The sequence below is a fragment of the Diceros bicornis genome, chromosome 14, assembly GCF_020826845.1.
Source record: "Diceros bicornis minor isolate mBicDic1 chromosome 14, mDicBic1.mat.cur, whole genome shotgun sequence".
Classification (NCBI taxonomy): Eukaryota; Metazoa; Chordata; class Mammalia; order Perissodactyla; family Rhinocerotidae; genus Diceros; species Diceros bicornis.
The window spans coordinates 22,988,070-23,009,064 of NC_080753.1; the positions used below are offsets into that span (position 1 = coordinate 22,988,070).

The 20,995-nt window shown below is 39.2% G+C and overlaps 1 protein-coding gene across 5 annotated transcripts in view; it reads right to left on the bottom strand.

The window, feature by feature from the left end:
* UBR2 (ubiquitin protein ligase E3 component n-recognin 2) overlaps positions 1 to 5,536 on the bottom strand; it is a 114,684-nt gene extending 109,148 nt beyond the window's left edge. For 4 of the 5 annotated variants that reach the window (XM_058554367.1, XM_058554365.1, XM_058554366.1 and 1 more), the window contains exon 1: positions 5,154 to 5,536. In XM_058554367.1, coding sequence (XP_058410350.1) covers positions 5,154 to 5,231 — 78 coding nt within the window. In that variant the 5' untranslated portion in view covers positions 5,232 to 5,536. The remainder of the gene's footprint in view (positions 1 to 5,153) is intronic. The other variant, XM_058554370.1, reaches the window with a different exon arrangement.
* Positions 5,537 to 20,995: the final 15,459 nt, after the last annotated feature.

The window sequence follows — 20,995 nt, forward strand, 5'->3', positions numbered from 1 at the left end:
TCTCCCTTCAGAGAAGCGTCTCTAAATTAAAATTATACACACACACACACACACACACACAGTTTGCTAATTATAAAAAGGAGAGGTAAGAAAAAACAGTAGTCATTAGTAAAAGGCAAAGAGTCATTAACCAACAAGCAAACTAGAAACGAATTCTTTGAACTAAAAACCACTTTTTTGGCGACATCCAAGGGTAAATGTCCGGTTTTTCACCCACTGTCAGCAAACTCTACTTCAAAATATAAATGAAGGTAGTCAAATTACCCTAAGCAATTTACTGTTCATGGCCGAAAAATTAAGCATTAAGATTCAACACCTCCATGATCCTAGAAAGTTATGCTTCAGGTAATTTTAATTTACAACACATTTAAAGGTTTTATTTTAAAAGAAATTTTTGTTTTCCTTGTATTCTATGTTCCCAGTTCTCTTAAAACTTCACTTTTGCAGAATTTTAATCCAGGGAGAATAAAAGATAATGCTTTCTAAAAGAAATTATGTTGTCTTGTGGTTCCAACAACACTGACAGGTCTAATCTGTTCATAGATTTCTTAAACAAAAAATTCAAAAACTAATATCAGCTTCTGATTAAAAAAAAAAAGGAGCTACCTTATATAAACTATATTATTAGTAAAACAATCATTTCATTCTAAATATCGTTTATCATATAGTATTATAAATTATTAACAAGACAGTTCAAGAAAGGTAGGCAATATGCTCCAAATTCAAAACCACCTAACAGATTTGGGATCTATTACAGACATTTTAACTTCATTAAGTTTAAACACAATATTTAAGCAAAGTACCTTTACATGAGAATTCTATACCAGAGATATGATTTAGTGACTGCCAACAGTACAGATTAAAAGAAAAAAGTAGTGAAGAGAAAATGAGCAGGAAGAAAAAATTTCTGGCTGCTTTTCAGAACATTGGCTCACATATTTCTCAAAAGAATAAAATCTATAGCTTTTCCTATTAGTTCTCACTAACATACGCTAACTGTAACTTTCTTCAATACGAAAAGCTGAGATTTCTAATTTGGTTACATGTTAATTTGTCCTGATTTCAGACACTTGTGGCTGTCACACCAATGTACACAACAGAGTAATAAGCACTATCTTCTTAGAAGTCCTCCATAAAGGAAGTAAAGTAACTGTCAACTCATTTCATTAAAGTGAACGTATTATGACAATGTTTCCAGGAGCTTTCCTTTTTTGAACTCTAAATTTAAGCCTTAGGATAGAGAGCAAGTACAACAAACACAAAAATGAACGAATCCCTAGAGGTGAGCCTTTTATTACACTAATTATTATTCTATACCCAATTAAAATTGTATCCATTAATGATATTTGATTTCGCTTTTGAGCAAGGATAACCAACATGTAAGTTAATTACAAAACAACATTTGCCAGTGCTGAAATGGAGTTTGGGGGACTTTATTAAGAAAAATTTTAAACAAATCATATTAAGAGTTCTAGAAATGAAGTAAAAGCATTCATAAATCAAAATAACATGGAACTCAATAACAAAAGACAAAAACATCCAATTTAAAAATACGCCAAAGATCTGAATTGACACTTCCAAAGAAGATATACAAATAGCCAACAAGCTCATGAAAAGATGTTCAACATCTGAGTCATGACGGAAATACAAATCAAAACTACAATGAGATACCACATCACACCCAATAGAATGGCTATAATCAAAAAGACAGGGGCCGGCCCCATGGCCTAGTGGTTAAGTTTGGCGAGCTCTACTTCAGTGGCCTGGGTTTGGTTCCCAGGCACGAACTTACACCACTTGTCGGCAGCCACGCTGTGGCAGGGACCCACATACAAAATAGAGAAAGACTGGCACAGATGTTAGCTCAGGGTGAATCTTCCTCAAGCAAAAAGTGAAAGACTGGCAACAGATATTAGCTCAGGCAGAATCTTCCTCAGCAAAAAAAAAAAAAGACAGACAACAACAAGTGTTAGTGAAGATGTAGAGAAATCCACTGGAATCCTCACATACTGATCGTTGGAATGTAAAATGACGCAGCCACTTTGGAAAACAGTTTAGTGATTTCTCAAAACATTAACCACAGAATTACCATATGGCCCAGAAATTCCACTCCTGGGTGTATGTCATATATGCCTAAGAGAAATGAAAACATATGTCCCCACAAAAAACTGTACACAAACGTTCATAGCAGTATAATTCATAATATCCAAAAAGTGGAAACAACCCAAATGTCCACCAACTGATGAAAGGATAAATAAAATATGATATATATCCATACAATGGAATACCATTTGGCAATAAAAAGGAATGAAGTATTGATACATGCTACCACATGGAAGAACCTCGAAGACATTATGCTAAGTGAAAGAAGCCAGTCACAAAAGACAAGATATCGTATAATTCCATTTATATGAAATTTCCAGAACAGGCAAATCTATGGAGACAGAAAGATTAGTAGTTGCCTAGAGTTTGGAAGGTTAAGGGAAAAGGAAGAGTGACTGCTAATGGGTACAGGATTTATTTTTCCGGGTGATGAAAATGTTCTAAAATTGATTGTGATGATAGTTGAACAATTCTGTGAAATACTAAAAATCACTGAATAGAATTGTACGATATGTGAATTATATATAAACTGTTAAAAATTTTTAAGCAAAAATAACCAATACAGACATAAAACTACATAAATCTTCTATAATGAATATGTATTTCTTTTATACTTGGGGGAAAACAATATATGTACTTCTTAAACCAAAATCATCCATTGGAACATACTATAATCCAATCCATGGAGCATGAAATGCAGATAGACTGGAAAAGTGTTGGGAAAGTCAACTTGTGGAATCAATTCTACTGAGAAAACTGAGAAGAGAGGGCCACTTTAACATGCTAAACTTACAATTATTGAAGAGAGCGCTTAAATGCTTTTATTTGTGAGGCATACTAGTTAAAGAATAGGTGGGATCACAAAAAGTCCTTCCTCCTCATAACTGAAATAAGAAAAGCAATGTGTAAATAAAGTGTGGGAAAGATGACACTAGTGCTTATTAAGGACTTTTAAATGGATGTGATCCCAACAAATTACCAGTGACAGAGGTCAAAAGGCCGCAATAACTGCTTTCTTTACTTGTTTACCCTTTCTAAAATTTACTTTTGAGAAAACTTTACTTATTCATTTTAATTTGTGATCAAGGGCTGTGCTGGAGCCTAAGCTGAAAGAACAGTTTTAACTGTTATGCTGTTTTAACTAAATCCAGACAATAAAGCCCTCACGAAGTAAGGCCAGGTTACACAGCCAGAAGATTCCTATATATTAATATTAGTTTGCATCTTCTCTAAGAAATTTTGTTGCCCTTCAGACAAAACATTTTTTTCATCTAATTGTTCAGAAAGCCACTTAAAAGTAAACAGAGCAAAAGTAAAATGTAGCTCAGATTGTGATCTTCACAAACTCAAATTAAGTCCAAATCAATAAATTCTGATTGCATTTCCCTTAATTTCTCCCAGTGCATCTGCTTGAGAATTGCACTGCACAAGAACTAAGAGCGTTGGTCTCCAGCACCGGTTGTATAACTGGTTTCCTCAGGAACCTCAACAAGTTGGAGAAGCTCTCATCACTTGAAGCTTGTACTTTCAGAACTGGAAAAACAGAGCACGTAGCCTGTATCACGGGGCCAAGAGACAAAATTCGGTGGGAGAAAAAAATTACTTTGAGGCCAATAACAGATTGGATATTAAAATGGATGTTGATAGGGTGACATGGATAGAGAACAGCTGCCAGTACTATCATTTTCCTGTTTCCTTTTTGACACTGCTTTCATTTTCTTTTTCAAATCTCTCTGATAAATGAAAGGCAGATGGGGGCTAAAAAAATCTTGGGCTGTTGCAATATTAAGCAGAAAGTAAATAAAAACAGACCTAGACTAAACAAGTTGGTTTAAAAAACAAACCAACAAGCAAAGACACATCATTCAACAACATACTTTTAACTTTTCACCTCTGCTTCTTGCATTTATTTCTACTCTGACTTTAGTGTCCTCATCAATTCATCCAAAATAACTCCTCACTGACCAAGTGCTCCGCAGTGCACTTGTGTTCAGCGCCCCGTGGTGCCACACTAAAATTGTGTTCGGAACATTCAGATTGTTGACTTTTGTTCAAAGGTCACTCCCTTCCTAGTAGCTTTTTAAATTGGAGGCCTCTAAAGGCCCAGGTTGTTTTGGTCCATTCATAATCATTCTGGACAATCTGTTCCAATGAGTGTTCCCTGTCTTTCTCGAGGAAAGATGCCACCGAGTTTATTAAATTAATCATTTTACAACTTTGCTACCCATACGAGCATTCTACTCATAATACAGTTTCAGTGCAATACTGGGTTTGAATGGTTTAAGTTTGGGGCATAACTGCTCCCACTTATGCTGTGACCGAACCTGACATTATTAGCTTCTATTTGTTGAAAGCTGCTCTCTCAAAGTTATATAACGTTTGCTCTCCATCCAACTATCCCCAACTCCTAGAAAAATTATTTTTTTAATCTCCCAGCTTCCACGACTACTTTCTCACACTCAGTAAACATGTCGAGACACCACTTTCCGCATATTCATCAGCGCTGTCGACTGACCAAATCGGTGCAAAAACGCACTGAAGGGGGGAAGAGGGAGAACAGTGTCGTCTGCAGCCTTCGGTGCCTCGGGCAGTCCCAGAAACAAAGTAGGGAGTCTGTTAAGGTAGCATGTTTCGGTGGAGGAGGCAGTGCTTCACTTATCTCAGAAAAAGGAGTCAGGAGAATAAAGTAGTGCGATTACACCCGAAAAATCAGAAAACGTCTTTCCCTCCCCTCTCCCAAGGGCTGTCAAAAAGGGCAAAGGCCCTTGTGTTGGGGACTTAACGGGAGTGTCGGGGAAGAAGGGCTAAGGGAAGAACTGTGGGTTCTCCCGGGCAGAAAGGGAGTGTAGAGGTGGCTGGTGCACAGAGCAGCTCGGAGGGCTCTGTGAGGATAAAGCGGGCAGGGGACGGGCCGGATCGGTGGCCTCTCGGGCCATTACCCACAAGGCGAGGCAGAGAGCCCAGCCGCTACGGGATTTCCAGGAGTCGCTTCCTCCCCCGGGGCGCCGCCAGCGAGGGCCGGACGTCCTCGCCCGGGTCCCGACACTCACCCCCGCGGTCTCCTCGGCCGAACATTCCAGCAAACTCCGGTCGATGGCCTGCATCTCGAGCTCCAGCTCCGACGCCATCTTCTCTCCTCCTCCTCCCCAGCGCTGACGCCGCTACCGCCGCCCCGAGGGCCGCAGCCTCGCCACAGCCCCGGCGGCCGAGACCGCCACCCCTGCCCCAGGCAGTCGGTCCGGAGTCGTCCAGGCGGCTGCAGGTGGAGAAGACGGAGAGTAGCGTGAGCGGAGCCGGACAGGAGGGACGGCGGCCTCCTGCGCTCCCTCCCGGCTCAGCGCCCAAGAGTCAAGTCACTGCCCCGTCCCTGCCCCGGGGAAGGACACACAGGGCCCCTGGCCTGGCACTCTCGCTCGCTACTACCGCGTCCCGCACCGGGAAAGGGGCAATAACACCCAAGAGAGGAAGCCGAGCATTCTGGGAACTGTAGTCGTCCTTGACACTGCCGGGAAGAAGGTGGGGCTCTTATAGGGTGCCCCACGACGGCATTGTGGGAGTTGTAGTCCATCTCTTAATAAGGGAACAGGCAAAGGGCAGATAAGCGGACGGGGCTTTTTTTGCACAACTAGAATCCTGGGAAGAGACTAGTGGAAAGAAGCGCCCACCTGGGAAGAGGCAGAAGAGCAAGATATTGTGGGAACTGTAGTTTTATTCTCCCAACCCCGTTTGTTCATTTTTGTATCCCCAGATCCCAGAACAGTGCTGGGCAAGTGGTAGACAATCAAGCACTTGTCAAAGCTTGGCATATGAGCTTGCCACTCAAACACTTGTCAAAGGAACGAATGAATTACATTCTATTCCTATAGTTCTATGGCCCTGTCATCCACCATTCCCTCATCCTTTAGATTAGTAACCGAGGTGAACATAATCCAGGTTTTTAAAGGTTTTAAAATATGTTTAAATGCTGTTAAAGAAAACATTTCTAAGTGATTTAGTTATGACCACTTAACAAAATTGATTACAAATCTTGCTGCAAAGGAAAAGGAGTCTAGCAAGCCAATTCAAAGATTTGCTCCTGATAGGGACATTTTATAGAAAGATAATCATTGTTAGATTAGATACAAAAGAAAATTATGTTTGGTTAGAGGTAATTAGGCTCTTGACTGACAATTGGGTGAGTGGGTTTCTTAGAACAAGTCTTCAATTCCTTTAGAGTTTATCAGAAAATTGCTTACACAGTTTACCAAGCATGCTACTTTATTCCCAGAGGGAGATTGTGAATCATGTGAGGCAAAAAAACCCACAAAACCAGTTCTGACCCAATCCAGGTTTGGGACATGTTTTTGTTGTTGTTACTGTTGTTAACAATACAGATGGTCCCTGACTTACAATGGTTCGATTTATACTTTTTCTACTTTGCTGATGGTGTCAAAGGGATATGCATTCAGTGGAAACTGAAACTATACTTCAAATTTGAATTTTGATCTTGTCCCAGGCTAGCCATATGCTGGTTGATACTCTCTCGTGATGCTGGGCAACGGCGGTGAGCAGCAGCTCCCAGTCAGCCACGCAATCACGATGGTGAACAACTGATACACTTACAACCATTCTGTTCCCATACAACCATTCTGTTTTTCACTTTCAGTACAGTGTACAGTATTCAATCAATTACATGAGCTATTCAACACTTTATTATAAAATAGGCTCTGCGTTAGATGGTTTTGCCCAGCTGTTGGCTAATGTCAGTGTTCTGAGCACGTTTAAGGTAGACCAGGTAGACAGACGATCAAGCTATGATGTTGGGTAGGTTAGAGGTATTAAATGCATTTTTGACTTACGATATTTTCAATTTACAGTGGGTTTGTAGTTGAGGAAGATCTGTACTACAATATTAACAAAGTTGTTTGTTTGTTTGTTTGTTTGTTTTGTGAGGAAGATCAGCCCTGAGCTAACATCCGTGCTAATCCTCCTCTTTTTGCTGAGGAAGACGGGCTCTGAGCTAACATCTATTGCCAATCCTCCTCCTTTTTTTTTCCCCCAAAGCCCCAGTAGATAGCTGTATGTCATAGTTGCACATCCTTCTAGTTGCTGTATGCGGGACGCGGCCCCAGCATGGCCGAAGAAGCAGTGCGTCGGTGCGCGCCCGGCATCCGAACCCCAGCAGCCAGTAACAGAGTGGGTGCACTTAACCACTAAGCCACAGGGCTGGCCCCAAAGTATTTTTTAAGAAAATAAAAATTACCCATAACCTCACAGTCCATATAAGCCTTATTACTTTTAAAAATAAAAGTAACATATGTAGGGCTGGCCCCGTGGCTTAGCGGTTAAGTGCGTGCGCTCCGCTGCTGGCGGCCCGGGTTCGGATCCCGGGCGCGCACCGATGCACCGCTTCTCCGGCCATGCTGGGGCCGCGTCCCACGTGCAGCGGCTGGAAGGATGTGCAGCTATGACATGCAGCTATCTACTGGGGCTTTGGGGGGAAAATAAATAAATAAAATCTTTAAAAAAAAAAATTAAAAAAAAAAGTAACATGTATAAGATTAGAAATTCAAGCTCACTAGGAATATTTTTCAAAGGAAAAATGAAAACTACCCCTCTTACTCCAAGTTCTTCCTCCCAAAGAAAATCATTTTTAATACTTTGTTATGATTCTATCCAGAAAAAAATGTATGCATGTATCTGCATAGATATCTAGAATGAGATATCTTGAAATGTTCTTCTACATGTTACTTTCTTCTTTGCCCGACTTCCTTCCACTGATGCACTCCCTAGTCAGAGTCAACCTGGAAGAAAATCGGGATTGTTACCACCTAGAAGCAAAGATAATGCCTCTTTAAGTGTCCTAACATAGAATTAAAGCCATTAAAATAGATTGTAAAGAAAATTTCTGCTCTTAACATTATTATCTTCTTCCTTCTATTACTTTTGGGTTGATTTTAACGTTCTTTTTCTAAATTCTTGAGTTGGATGTTTGCTATTAATCTTTCTCTTTTTTTCAATATGTACATGTAGGGCAGTGGTTCTCAAACTTGTGCATCCATCAGAATCACCTGGAGGTCTTGATAAAATACAGATTTCTGGACCCCACCCTCAGAATTTCTGATTCAATAGGTTTTGGGTGGAGACTGAAAATTGCATTTCTGTTAAGTTCCTGGGTCATTCTGCTGACCTGGGGGCTACCTTTAAGACTCACAGATTTATCAAGGCAATACATTTCCATTATATATTGCTTTAACCACATTCCACAAATTTTGGTATGTAGTGTTTTCATTATTTCATTATTTATTATTTTCATTTATTTTATTAGTTATAATTCATTTCTAAATATCTTCTAATTTTATTATGATTTCTTCTTTGATCCATGTAGCATGTTTTAAATTTTTCAAATGTGTATGACATTATTTTCTTTTGTTATTGATGTCTCATCATATACTATTGTGGGCAGAGAACATGGTCTATACTATATAGATTCTTGGTACTTGGTGACATTTGCTTTGTGAACTGGGGTCCATGGTCAAATAACTCTTCAAACCTTTTATTTCTTCAAATATTACCTTTCTTGCATTCTCTCTATTTCCTCCTTCTGGAACTTCTGTTTGACTTCCCTTTCTATTCTCCATGACTTTTCATCTCTTTTTCATTTTTCCAACTTTTAACTTTTGTGTACTGCATTCTGAATATATCTTCTAGTGTGCAAATTCTCTCTTTAGCTGTGTCTAATCTGATATTTCACTATCTACTGACTTTTTATTTTCAATGACTTCATTTCTCATTACTAGAAATTATATTTAATTCACTTACAAAGATTTCTGTTCTCCTTTCATAATGTCTTCTTATTTATTTATGGTTCTAAATCTTTGTTTTATATCTTTAATACTTTTAAATATCCTTATTCAGTAGTGTTCAATAGGTTGTTGTACTTATAAAGATCTTGAGAATCTAATTTTACTTTCTGTGTGTGTGCTAATCCTCATTTAAATGATTGTTTGCTTTGTGCTTTGTAATTATGAATTTTGAGATCATCTTTACTTAGCATTAGCTATGGGAATCTTGAGAGGCCTGTGTTAAGAGCATGTACTTTCAAAATAGTTTTCCATTTGCTTCTGCAAGGTGAGGCATTCTAGGAACATCTTATACTCAGGACCAGGCATTCTAGGAGTATCATATACCCAGGACCAATTTTTTTGGTCAGTTTCTTGGCTTGGGGGTTCCCTAATAGTATTAATTCAATTGTGTGCCATTGTCTCTGTTTGTAAATTCTTAAAGGAGAGTTATTTTCCTACCCAGAGTCAAGGTTAAAAGCTTCCTTGTCATTTCCCTCTGCCAGTCAGTGAGTTTTTTTCTAGTCTATCCTTTCACTGATGTTACATTCCTTTGAAAGCCCTGGCTTTATGTGGAGATCTCAGTTTCAATTCATGTTTCTTGGACCCATGGTCTTGTCTTATGTCTTCATGTGGGCATTAAAACTTAAGCCCCAATTTCCAGTTAGACATAGCATATTGAATACCTCATGACAGCAAAGAGGAAAAAGGAAAGACAGAATAGGAGTGGAGATGACAGCACCAAAATTTTGGAAAGTGGAAAGCAAATGGACGAGAAGTAACTGACTTAGCAATCAGAGAATGCTGAAACCTAAGCCAGCAGTACCGCCACCCAGAAACAATCTTATTCATATGCAGAACTCTGAGAGACTTAGAAATTTGAAGCACCATGTTACTCTGAAAGTGGACAAAGACGATGCTAAAAGCAAGAATATTTTTGAAAGTCTGTATAGCAAGAAGTTAGATCACCCCACTTTCAAGGTGGGAACCTTGAAAGAAGACTGGAGGTTTATCCTCTAGAGAGGCATACCTGAGGGTCTTTGGACTGGGAGACACCAGGCACAGCTAAGTACAGGGACACTGTATTGAATACTAGGGTGTTAATTCAAGTCTATACACCCAATAGGTTGACTCCAGTGCATTCCCCACCCCACCCCCAGCTCTGAAAACACCAGTGGCTGGCTTATACCTCCGTTCCATGCAGAAGTTTGAGAGAATCTTCTCCAGAGAGACTGATCAGCTCAAAAGAAAGAAAATCTGGCAGAGGACTGGGACCCTATATTAGACTGCTGGGGCTGCCATAACACAATACCACAGACTACATGGCTTAAATAACAGAAATTTATTTTCTCACGCTTCTGGAGTCTGGAAGTCCAAGATCAAAGTGCCAGCAGGGTTGGTTTCTGGTGAAGCCTCTCTCTTGGCTTGCAGACAACTAACCTCTGGCTGTGTCCTCCCATGGCCTTTCCTCTGTGTGTGTGGAGAGATAGAGGTCTCTGGTGTCTCTTCCTCTTCTTATAAAGACACCCGTCATATTCATAAGGGCTTAAGGTCCCACCCTTATGACCTCATTTAACTTTAATTACCTCCTTAAGCACTCTATCTCCAAATTTAGTCACATTGGGTGTTAGGGCTTCAACTTATGAATTTTGGGGAGAGGAACACAATTTAGTCCATAAGAGACCCCAAGAAAATGGTACAGTCAGGTCACCTCATCCATGTGCAACGAAATTTCAATTATCTTTTTTTTGTGTGTGTGTGAGGAAGATCAGCCCTGAGCTAACATCCATGCCAATCCTCCTCTTTTTGCTGAGGAAGACTGGCCCTGAGCTAACATCTATTGCCAATCCTCCTCCTTTTTTCCCCCTTTTTCTCCCCAAGGCCCCAGTAGATAATTGTACGTCATAGTTGCACATCCTTCTAGTTGCTGTATGTGGGATGCCGCCTTAGCATGGCTGGAGAGGCGGTGTGTCGGTGCGCGCCGGGATCTGAACCCAGGCTGCCAGTAGCGGAGCACGCGCACTTAACCGCTAAGCCACCTGGCGGCCCCTCCAATTATCTTTTTAGTGACCCATTCTTAAATATGAGCAGATTAGCAATTGTGCACACATATTTGAGCAAAGTCTGTAAAAGAGAGACTAAAAAATATGAAAAAGGAGGAAACAGAAACAAGTCAGAGAGTTGAAAGGAACTTGTAGAAATGTTATTGGAATTCTTCGGGAGAAGAGAAGATTTTACACCCATGAAAGAAGAACAGGAGACTGGGGAAAAGACACATTCAGGACAAAAAAAAACGCTCTTAGAAATGTAAAATATAAAAAGGCTGAATAATAGGAGTTCTAGAAAGAGAGAACAACAACAACAAAAGTGGATAAGTATAAATTATTCTGGAAAATTTTCAAGAAAATTTCCAGGAACTGAAAGACATGAGATTCTAGACTGAGGGATCCCAACCAGTGCCTAGAACAATTGTTTTAAATGTAGTGACGTCATGGCAAATCATCAGGAAATTTTAGAACATCAGGAACAAAGAGAGAATCTGACAAACTTCTAGAAAGAAAAAACCCAAAGGCTCAAGAATCAGAGTGGCACTGGATGTGTCAATCTTTAAAATATACATTTAAGATAATATTTATTATATATTTATCCAACATTTCTAGGTATTTGTGTTGGGAGTGGTGGTGGTTTAGGTAATAAAGTTTGTCATATAGCCAGAATAACTAAAGTGTGAGTTCAGTGAAGGCAGGGACCCTGTTTTTATGCACGTAGTCATGTTCTAGAACAGTATCTGGAACATATTAGGTGCTCAATAAATATTTATCAAATGCATGAATGAACCAGAAATCCACATTGAGTTTTTGACCTAAAATGCTTCATTATTTTTCATGGCTGCATAGTATTCCATGATATGAATGCATCATAATGTATTTAACCCTATTGATGAACTCATTGACTCTTTGTGTGATTAAAATAATATTGAATGAAATTCCTTGTTCCTATAGATTGGCAAACTCTCTTTAACTATAGCCAAAAGACAAATTCCTGCAGGAGAATTTACTAGATCAAAAAGAATAATGTAACTAGTGAATAGGCCAAAGGAGCAAAATGAGTCTCTGAGTGGACAGGACTGTGACAAAGGCCCATTTGGGAGGCTACCTATCACTCCCGGGCACCCAGGGCCTTCTCTCTGCTCAGGGCTTTCCACTGGGCCTAGATATGACCCTAAACTCCAAATCTTCACCTGATCTCCTATTTCTCCCCCTACAAAAGTAACCAATCTATGTGCCATTCCTTCAGAGCCTAACCTAGTGCCATTTCTATTTATCTATTCAACTATAAATTAGTTGAGTAATTAATTCAACAAATATTTTATTGACCTCCAAGCGCCAGTTCTTATTACTAGGGATATACATCAGTGAATACAACAGGCAAGGTTACTGCTTTCAAGGAACTTGTATTTTAGTGGGAGAAATAGGCAATAAAAAAGTAAGCAAATAAATACATTGTATCATTTCAGATATTGACAAATGTTAGAAGAAAATAGAAAATTTATGAATGGTGAAGGTGAAGATGGCCAGAAGGAACAGTACGTAAGTTGGTCAGGGAGACACATCTGAGGAGGAGAGAACTGAGCTGAGCCTGAGTGAAAAGAAAGAGCTAGTCACATGAAGATCTGGGACAAAATCATTCTAGATAGAAGAAATAGCGAGTGTGAAGGCCCTAAGGCAGAAAGAGACTTGGAATGAATCAAGAACAATAAGAAAGCTACAGCTTTAGGGCAAAAAGTTTTCAGATAAACTAATAAATGCTATACTCACTAGTAATAGTAACAGGTATATTACTCCTATTGTTTACTAAAACACTTTCAGATATGTGTTATTATTTTCAGTTACAGTGTGATGAAACTGAGGCTCATAAAGATAAGGCAACTTGCCCAAGGTCACAGTGGTATATTGATTACAGTTTTATGGCCCTCATTCATGGCCTTCCTGTACCTACTCTCTTTGCAATGTGACTCTGCCAGTCTTTGAGTGGAGTCTACTTTCCCATCCTTTGAATCTGGGCTGGCCTTGTGACTGGCTTTAGAGAACAGAATGTTGTGGAAGCGACAGTATACCAGTTTCAAGCCTAGATCCCTAGATGTGGTCTTGTACACTTCTACCCTCTCTCGGACCTCTCCTTCCCGCGTGAGAACAAGTTAGGGCTGGCCTGCTGGAGGATGGGAGAACATATGGAGCAGAATGGAGGTACATGGATTAACAGACAGCCAACTCCCGGAAGCAGAGCTGCCTAGCTGACCTGTGGGTACCTGGGGGAGTCCAGGGAGACCAGGAGAACTGGCCTAAATTGCTGACCTGCAGAATTGTGAACTGATTATTGTTTCAAGCCTCTGAGTTTTGAGGTGGTTTTATATGCAGAAATAGCTAATCAATTCGGTCGCATAGTTAGATTAGTAGCAGAGTCGGCATTTGAACTCAGGTCTCTCCAACTCCAAGACTCATATTCTTTCCATGCCATCTTGCTCCCCCTATGTACCCATTTTTAGGGAAATTAATTATTTTTTTCATAATTAAAATAACCAACCTCATGTATCATAGGCCAAAACCCAGTCTCCCTTTTCCTTGACAGATCCTAAAATAATTAATTGGCCCTTCTTAAAAGCCATAGGTGAAAGATTGAGAACTTTTGTCCTTGAATTGTTTCAAAAGACTAAACTGAGATCTTCTATCTTAGGAGGGTCACACCAAGACAGGTCCACCTATGGTTAAGTCTGTGGATACACGCTCTGCTTTTCTTGGGGACAAGGTTTTCTGCCTCCCTCTTTCATACTGAGGTAATGAATGGTGATGACAGCCAACTGCAACTTTTTTGTCTTGTTTAGTGTAGAGAGTAGGTTTCCTCTAGTCTCTACTGGGAATGTTATAAAGCAGCTGGTATATAAAAGGTCCTCAGGGAAAAAAAAATGTCCTCAGGCAATAAAAAAGTAAACAAATGAAAACGTTATATAAACAAACAAATAGAGATTTTGACGAATATCTCGTATTTTCTGTATCTATTGTCACTGATGTAAATTATCTCCTGGGAATGGAATGCTGGGAATCTTGTGATTTTCTGTTCTCTAAAGTCAGCTTACCAAGGCCATCTTTTTTCCAGATGTGGGAAGGATTGTCACATGGCAATGTGATACTGTGAGACAGAATTGTCCAACCAGCAATTCCATCCCCTCCCCCGTGATTTCTGTCCCCTGGGTATGGAGGGGTGTGACCAAGACTCCCTCCTTGACCTACCTCTAGTCAGGCTCCTCTGGGCCTCTTTCCGACTAGGCCTTGGGTGCCGTCCTTGGCCGGCTTATTCTAGTTTTAGCAAGAATCCTGCTGAGTCAGTTTAGCAAGAATCTCCCACCCTTGGTGTGATCACCTTGATATTTGATCAAATTCCCCATCCCCCATCCTTGACATCTTATCACCCTGGCCTGCCTTCAGCAGCAATCCTGTTGCGTTGATCCAGCAAGACTCCCCCTAGTCTTGGTGTTTCCTCTTAGTAGCTTTCCATCCACTGACCCCACCTGCTCCTTGGCTATAAATCTCTATTTGTCCTTGTTATATTCAGAGTTGAGCCCGACCTCTCTCCGCTACTGCAAAATCTCGCTGTAGTACCCCCTTTTGAATAAAGTCTTCCTTACCATCTTTAACAAGGCTCATGAATATTTTTTCTTTGACAGGTGCAATATACTCTTTAAAGCATGTAAATTATTGCACATGGTCATTATGTGAGGCCAAATGAAAGAAAGGGTCTGGTGTCTGTTTGGCTTTGCCAAGGCATTAGTAAACTAATGACACCCAGCCTGAAAAGGACAAGGGCTTAACGCTGCCAGGCATGGGTACTATTATACCAGCCTCTCAGAAACCACCATTCACAAGTTTAGTTACTGTGGCAAATGCTGTGGTTTGGCTTGCGGAGTCAATTTCATCTCCAGGTATGCTTTCATGCACTACAAAGTGTGGTAAGCTAAACACTACATACCCACCCTCCTTTGCAACTAGGGTTCTGGAAACAAGTTAAATTCCACCGATTACATGTGCTCTGATGAGATTTAGACGTTGGAAATCAGTTGGATGCTATTTTTCTGTTCCTATGGCTGTTCGGATATCAAACGTCGTCGTGGAGATGTTGAGTTGATGGAGATGATCTACAGCAGGATCCAGTCTATAGTTTCTGGAGTGTTACTAGGCAATTATTGTGACAGTGGCAGCAACCTCTAGATTCTTGAGTTGCAGCTGTGGAGGTGTGTTCTTTAATTCAGTAATTCCACAGTCACTCTCCTGGATGCTCATCCTAAAACTGTTCCTCTACCCCTTCTACTAACTTGTGAGCATCTACTTTCTTCTATCAAATACCTATTTACTTTAAAAACCTGCATAGTAGTTTCTATTTTTTGCAACTAGACTTTAATGCATAGTTACTGTGATGGTTAATTTTACATGTTAACTTGGCTGGGCTATGGTCCCCCCTTGTTTGGTCAAACACTAGGATAGATATTGCTGTGAAAGTATTTTGCAGATTTGATTAACATTTACAGTCAGTTGACTTGAAGTATAAAGGAGATTGCCCTTGATAATATTGGTGGGCCTCATCCAATCAGTTGAAGGCTGTAAGAGCAAAAACTGAGGTTTCCTGGAGAATAAGAAATTCTGCTTCAAGACTGTAACAGAAATCCTGCCTGAGTTTCCAGCCTGTTGACCTGCCCCACATTTTTTGGACTTGCTAGCCCCCACAATCACGAGAGCTAATTCCTTACAATAAATCTCTCTGATTATATATGTTGGTTGTATTTCTCTGGAGAACCCTAACTAATACAATTATTCATTAGCAAATATACATCTGCCTTGTTGTTGTGTTCATTTGATTAATTCTATGGTTTTTCCATTTTGTATCAAAGTTTTTTAATTAAAATTTTATTTTTTAAATAGCTAATGTTTTCACATGGTCTGCAATGTTAAAAGTATGAAAGGGTATAGTAATGAAAAGTAAGTCACCTCCCTACCCCTTCCATGAGCCATCAAACTCCGTCTCCTGGAAACAGCTACTGTTTCTATTGTGTGTTCTCCTAGAGAATTTCTGTACAATACAAGTATATTTTTTATGCCAATGGTAGCATGTAGTCACATTTTCTGCCTTTTGCTTTTTCATTTAGGAGATTCCTCCATATCAGTGTACAGAGAGTTGCCTCATTTTAAAAATAGGCTACCTAGTATTCCAATGGATATACTTTCCTTTATTTAACAATCTTTTATTGATGATGTTTAAATTCTTTCCAATCTTTGTTCTTACAGATCATACTGCAATAAATAACCTTGTAAAAATGTCATTATGCACATATGTGAGGGTATCTGTGGGACAGATAAAATGTTAGAGCTGGAATCCTCAAATTACAGGATATGGGTGTTTTTTAATTTTTAATTTTTGTCAAAATTGTTCACGTGCAAATTTCAAGAGCTATATAGTTCTACAAAGTTTGTTAAAAAAGAGAGAAAAAAAAGTAGAGCAATCCCTAGTCTCTTTCCCCCCATTTCTATCTTCTCACAGGCAATCACTTCGAATTATTTTAGCTGCTTCCATATCTCAAAATATGCCTGCTGGCCTGCCCCACATTTGTATTACTTTTTGATTTTTTTTCCATTTAAGGCATCATTTATGCACTTCCTGTTATGAAAGATGAGGATTTCACTCTCTTTCACCCCTGCCCCCACCACATACATATATCCTTCCTCTTCCTCCTAATATAGTTATGTTGTCATTTAGACAGGTAAATTTTCAGAGTTTACATTATTATGCCAATAAAAGTTATTTATAGCTGAGCCACACAGTAAATTATGATGACTTTTCTTCTCCTGAGCAACTTTTTGTTTTCCATGGATTAATAATTGTCTTATTCTTTTCATTTTCATAGTTTTCTCTGAACACACCAGAATGTTCAACCCCCAATTCTCCACCAATCGTCTGAATCTCTCATACTGAGACACAGCCAGTTGTCTATAAATTTTACCTTGTAGAAATCTCTCCTGGGGTTTTCTGACCTGATCCAAAATGGACTGGTTGCCGCATTAGCCTAAAGCCTCCAGTGGATTTCCCACGAAGCAGCTGAAGTCTAAGCCCAGGAGCCCTCGTTTGCCTTAGCAATATATCCACACAATCATGAGTTTTGTAAAATTTGCACAGTGAGATAATTTAACTGTGATTGGTTAAACTCACCGTCTCTTTCCGTCTGTTACACTTTCTCTCACATGGCAGTTTTGAGATCCAACCAAGGGGAAGTAAGTTGGAGAACCATTTAGCTTAGATTTAGTTGGATTTATTTATGGAGTTTGCAGTCACATCTGTATAAAGTTAGGTTATTGCCAGCCATCCCAGTAAGAATTGCTTCAGGAATGTTCCTACCTCCTGCTGTGCTAACTCACCCTGGGTTGTAAAATGAAGGTGCAGGGTCAGAGGTTATAACAAGATATGAACACATCCTGTGGTGCCTGGCAGCAGAAGTCGGTGAGCAGGGGTGGAGAAACTAGGTCTAGATGTAAGGAGCCAGAAGCCACTCTGTGGAAAAATATTTTCCATTCATCAGATGTAGAAAATTGTAAGTAATGTAATGGATTCAGTTCTCAGCAATTCAGTTTTCTCCTATCAGGAATATACTGGATAATGCAACACATACAATTAAAATTACAATTAATGCACTGTACAGTTTTTCTTTGGTGGGAAACATAAGTAGAATTTATCAGAACTCTGCTTAAACCTGTAGCAATATTATAAACAGTACTATGTAAATGTAAAGTCGCTATTTTATACATCTCTACTGCCAATAATGAAATCAAATTTTAATTAGCCATGCTCAAGAAAAGACTGAATTATCTCCCTATTCTCTCCAGAGAAAAATATCATAAAAGCATTGTCATATGAAGAGATGATTGAAAAGTATACAGCCTACACTTAAGATTTTTACATTTCATTGTGTATAAATTTTACCTCAAATGAAAAAAAGGCGGGAATTGTGAAAAATATTAATATCTTATTAATGATATGCATATTGAAGTAGTTGGTAGGAGATGTACTGACATCTGCAATTTGCTCTATCTGAAAGGCATCAAAAAAATAAGATGAACTGATGGATAGTTAGAGGAAGGGATAGATGGATAGATTTGTGATAGAGTAAGTATAGTAAAACATTATACATAGAATTTAGGTGGTAATTATATGATGTTTATTGTAAAGTTCTTGTAACTTTTCTTTATTTTTGATTTTAAAATCTTTTTTTTTTTTTTTTTGTGAGCAAGATTGGCCCTGGGCTAACATTTGTGCCAATCTTCCTCTATTTTGTATATGGGACGCCACCACAGCATGGCTTGAAGAGCGGCGTGTAGGTCTGCTCCAGGGATCTGAACCCGCAAACCCCGGCCACCAAAGCAGAGTGCGCGAACTTAACCACCACGCCACTGGGCTGGCCCCTTTGTAACTTTTCTATAGGTTTTAAATTTTTGATAATAAACTGTTGGGAGGAAAATTATGCAGCTGAAAAAATATAGAGGGAAAAAGTATTCGAGACATGGATCAAGCAGTCAACTCATAAAAACATTCTATTTTTCTGGATTTTGTGATGTTTGTGGTATTTGTCAGCTTTTTAAAATTTGTAACTTGTTATTATTGCTTTTCTCATTCTACACAAATATGCATTTTCATACCAATTTTGTATCTTATTTTCTTAAAGAGGATCCCCAAATTGTATAAGCTTTAGGCTCTACAAGCCTCGATCCACTGCTGTCTGGTACACAGCCAACATTTTGAAATCTCTTTTCACTTTCTCTTTGAAATCTCCAGTCTCCAATGTCTTTAAGATTCCCTTCATCCCTCCTGTGTTGAAGCTCCTGCTTACTGGATCCTATGTCTTCTTATCGTCTTCATTCTTGGATTCACCCTCATTTTGGTGGAGCATGTATTCCAGTAGCTTCCTAAGAAAGGTTGCATGAGAAATTCATTTTTGAGACCTTGCAATTACAAAATTATTTTACTCTCTCACTTGATTGGTGGTTTGCCTGAGTATAGAATTGTAGGTAGGAAAAAGTTTTCCTCCAGAATTTTGAAGACAGTTCCCAGTTGTCTTCTATCTTCCAATATTTTTATTGAGAAATCTAAAGCCATTCTGATTTCTGATTCTTTATTTATCTGTATTTCCATCTTGGGAAACCTAAAGGATCTTCTTTTTTTTCCCTAGAGTTCTGAAATTTCACAATGATGCGACTTGATGTGGGTCAGCTTCCATTCATTGCTGCTGAGCACTAAGGGGGCTCTTTTAATATGAAAACTCGTGTCCTTAATGTCTAGGAAATTTTAAAGAATGAGTTTTTAAAAATAATATTCTCCCTTATTTTTCTCTTTTCTTTCTTCCTGGAACTCCTGGGCTAGTCTTCTATTTCTCTTCTCTTTTCTCTTCTATTTCCATCTCTTTGTCTCTTTGTTTTTCTTTCTGGGAGATTTCCTGAACTTTATCTTCAATCCTTTGTGTGTGTGTGTGTGTGTGTGTGTGTGTGTGTGTGTGAAGAAGATTAGCTCTGAGCTAACATCTGATGCCAATCCTCCTCTTTTTGCTGAGGAAGATTGGCTCTGGGCTAACATCCATGCCCATCTTCCTCTACTTTATATACGGGACACCTGCCACAGCATGGCTTGATAAGCAGTGCGCAGATCCCCACGCGGGATCTGAACCTGTGAACCCCAGGCTGCCGAAGCGGAGCCCGCGAACTTAACCACTACGCCACCCAGCCGGCCCCTTCAATCTTTTAAATAAATTTTTCATTCCATCTTTCCACTGTTAATTTCTAGGAACTCAGTTTTATTCATTACTAATCTCTCTTTTTTTCCCCCTTTTATTTTATTTTTTTCTGCATGTTTTTTTTTTTATTGTGAAATTTTTGTTGCACATTATTGTTTTCCAGTCACCATATAAATGCATCCCTCCACCCCTTGTGCCCACCCCCCACCCCCTAGCCCCTGGTAACCACCAAACAGTTCTATCTGTCTGTGTGTTGGTTTATCTTCCACATATGAGTGAAATCATGCACTGTTTGTCTTTCTGTTTCTGGCATATTTCACTTAACATAATACCCTTCAGGTCCATCCATCTTGTTGCAAATGGGATGATTTTGTCTTTTTTTACGGCTGAATAGTACTCCATGGTATGGGTATATATATATATATATATACATGTATATATATATACATGTATATATATATATATATACCACATCTTCTTTATTCAATCATCAGTCAATGGACACTTGGGTTGCTTCCATGTCTTGGCTATAGTGAATAATGCTGCAATGAACATAGGGGTGCATAAGCCTCTTTGGATTGTTGATTTCAGGTTCGTTGGGTAGACACCCAGTGGTGGGATAGCTGGATCATAAGGTATTTCTACGTTTAATTTTTTGAGGAATCTCCATACTGTTTTCCATAGAGGCTGCACCAGTTTGCATTCCCACCAGCAGTGGATTAGGGTTCCCATTTCTCCACAGCCTCTCCAGCATTTGTTGCTTTTTGTCTTGGTGATTATAGCCATTCTAACGGTGTAAGATGATATCTTAGTGTTGTTTTGATTTGCATTTCCCTGATGATTAGTGATGTTGAGCATCTTTTCATGTGCCTATTGGCCATCTGTTTTTGAAAAGTGTGTTCATTTCCTTTGCCCATTTTTTGATTGAGTTGTTTGTTTTTTTGGTTATTTAGTTGTGTGAGTTCTTTATATATTATGGAGATTAATCCCTAGTCAGATATATGGTTTGCAAATATTTTTTCCCAGCTGGTGGGTTCCCTATTCATTTTGATCCTGGTTTCATTTGCTTTGTAGAGGCTCTTTAATCTGGTGAAGTCCCACTTGTTTATTTTTTCTTTTGTTTCCCTTGTCTGAGTAGACATGGAATTCAAAAAGATCCCTTTATGGCTGACGACAAGTAGTGTACTACCTGTATTTTCCTCGAGGAGTTTTATAGTTTCAGGTCTCATCTTTAGGTCTTTGATCCATT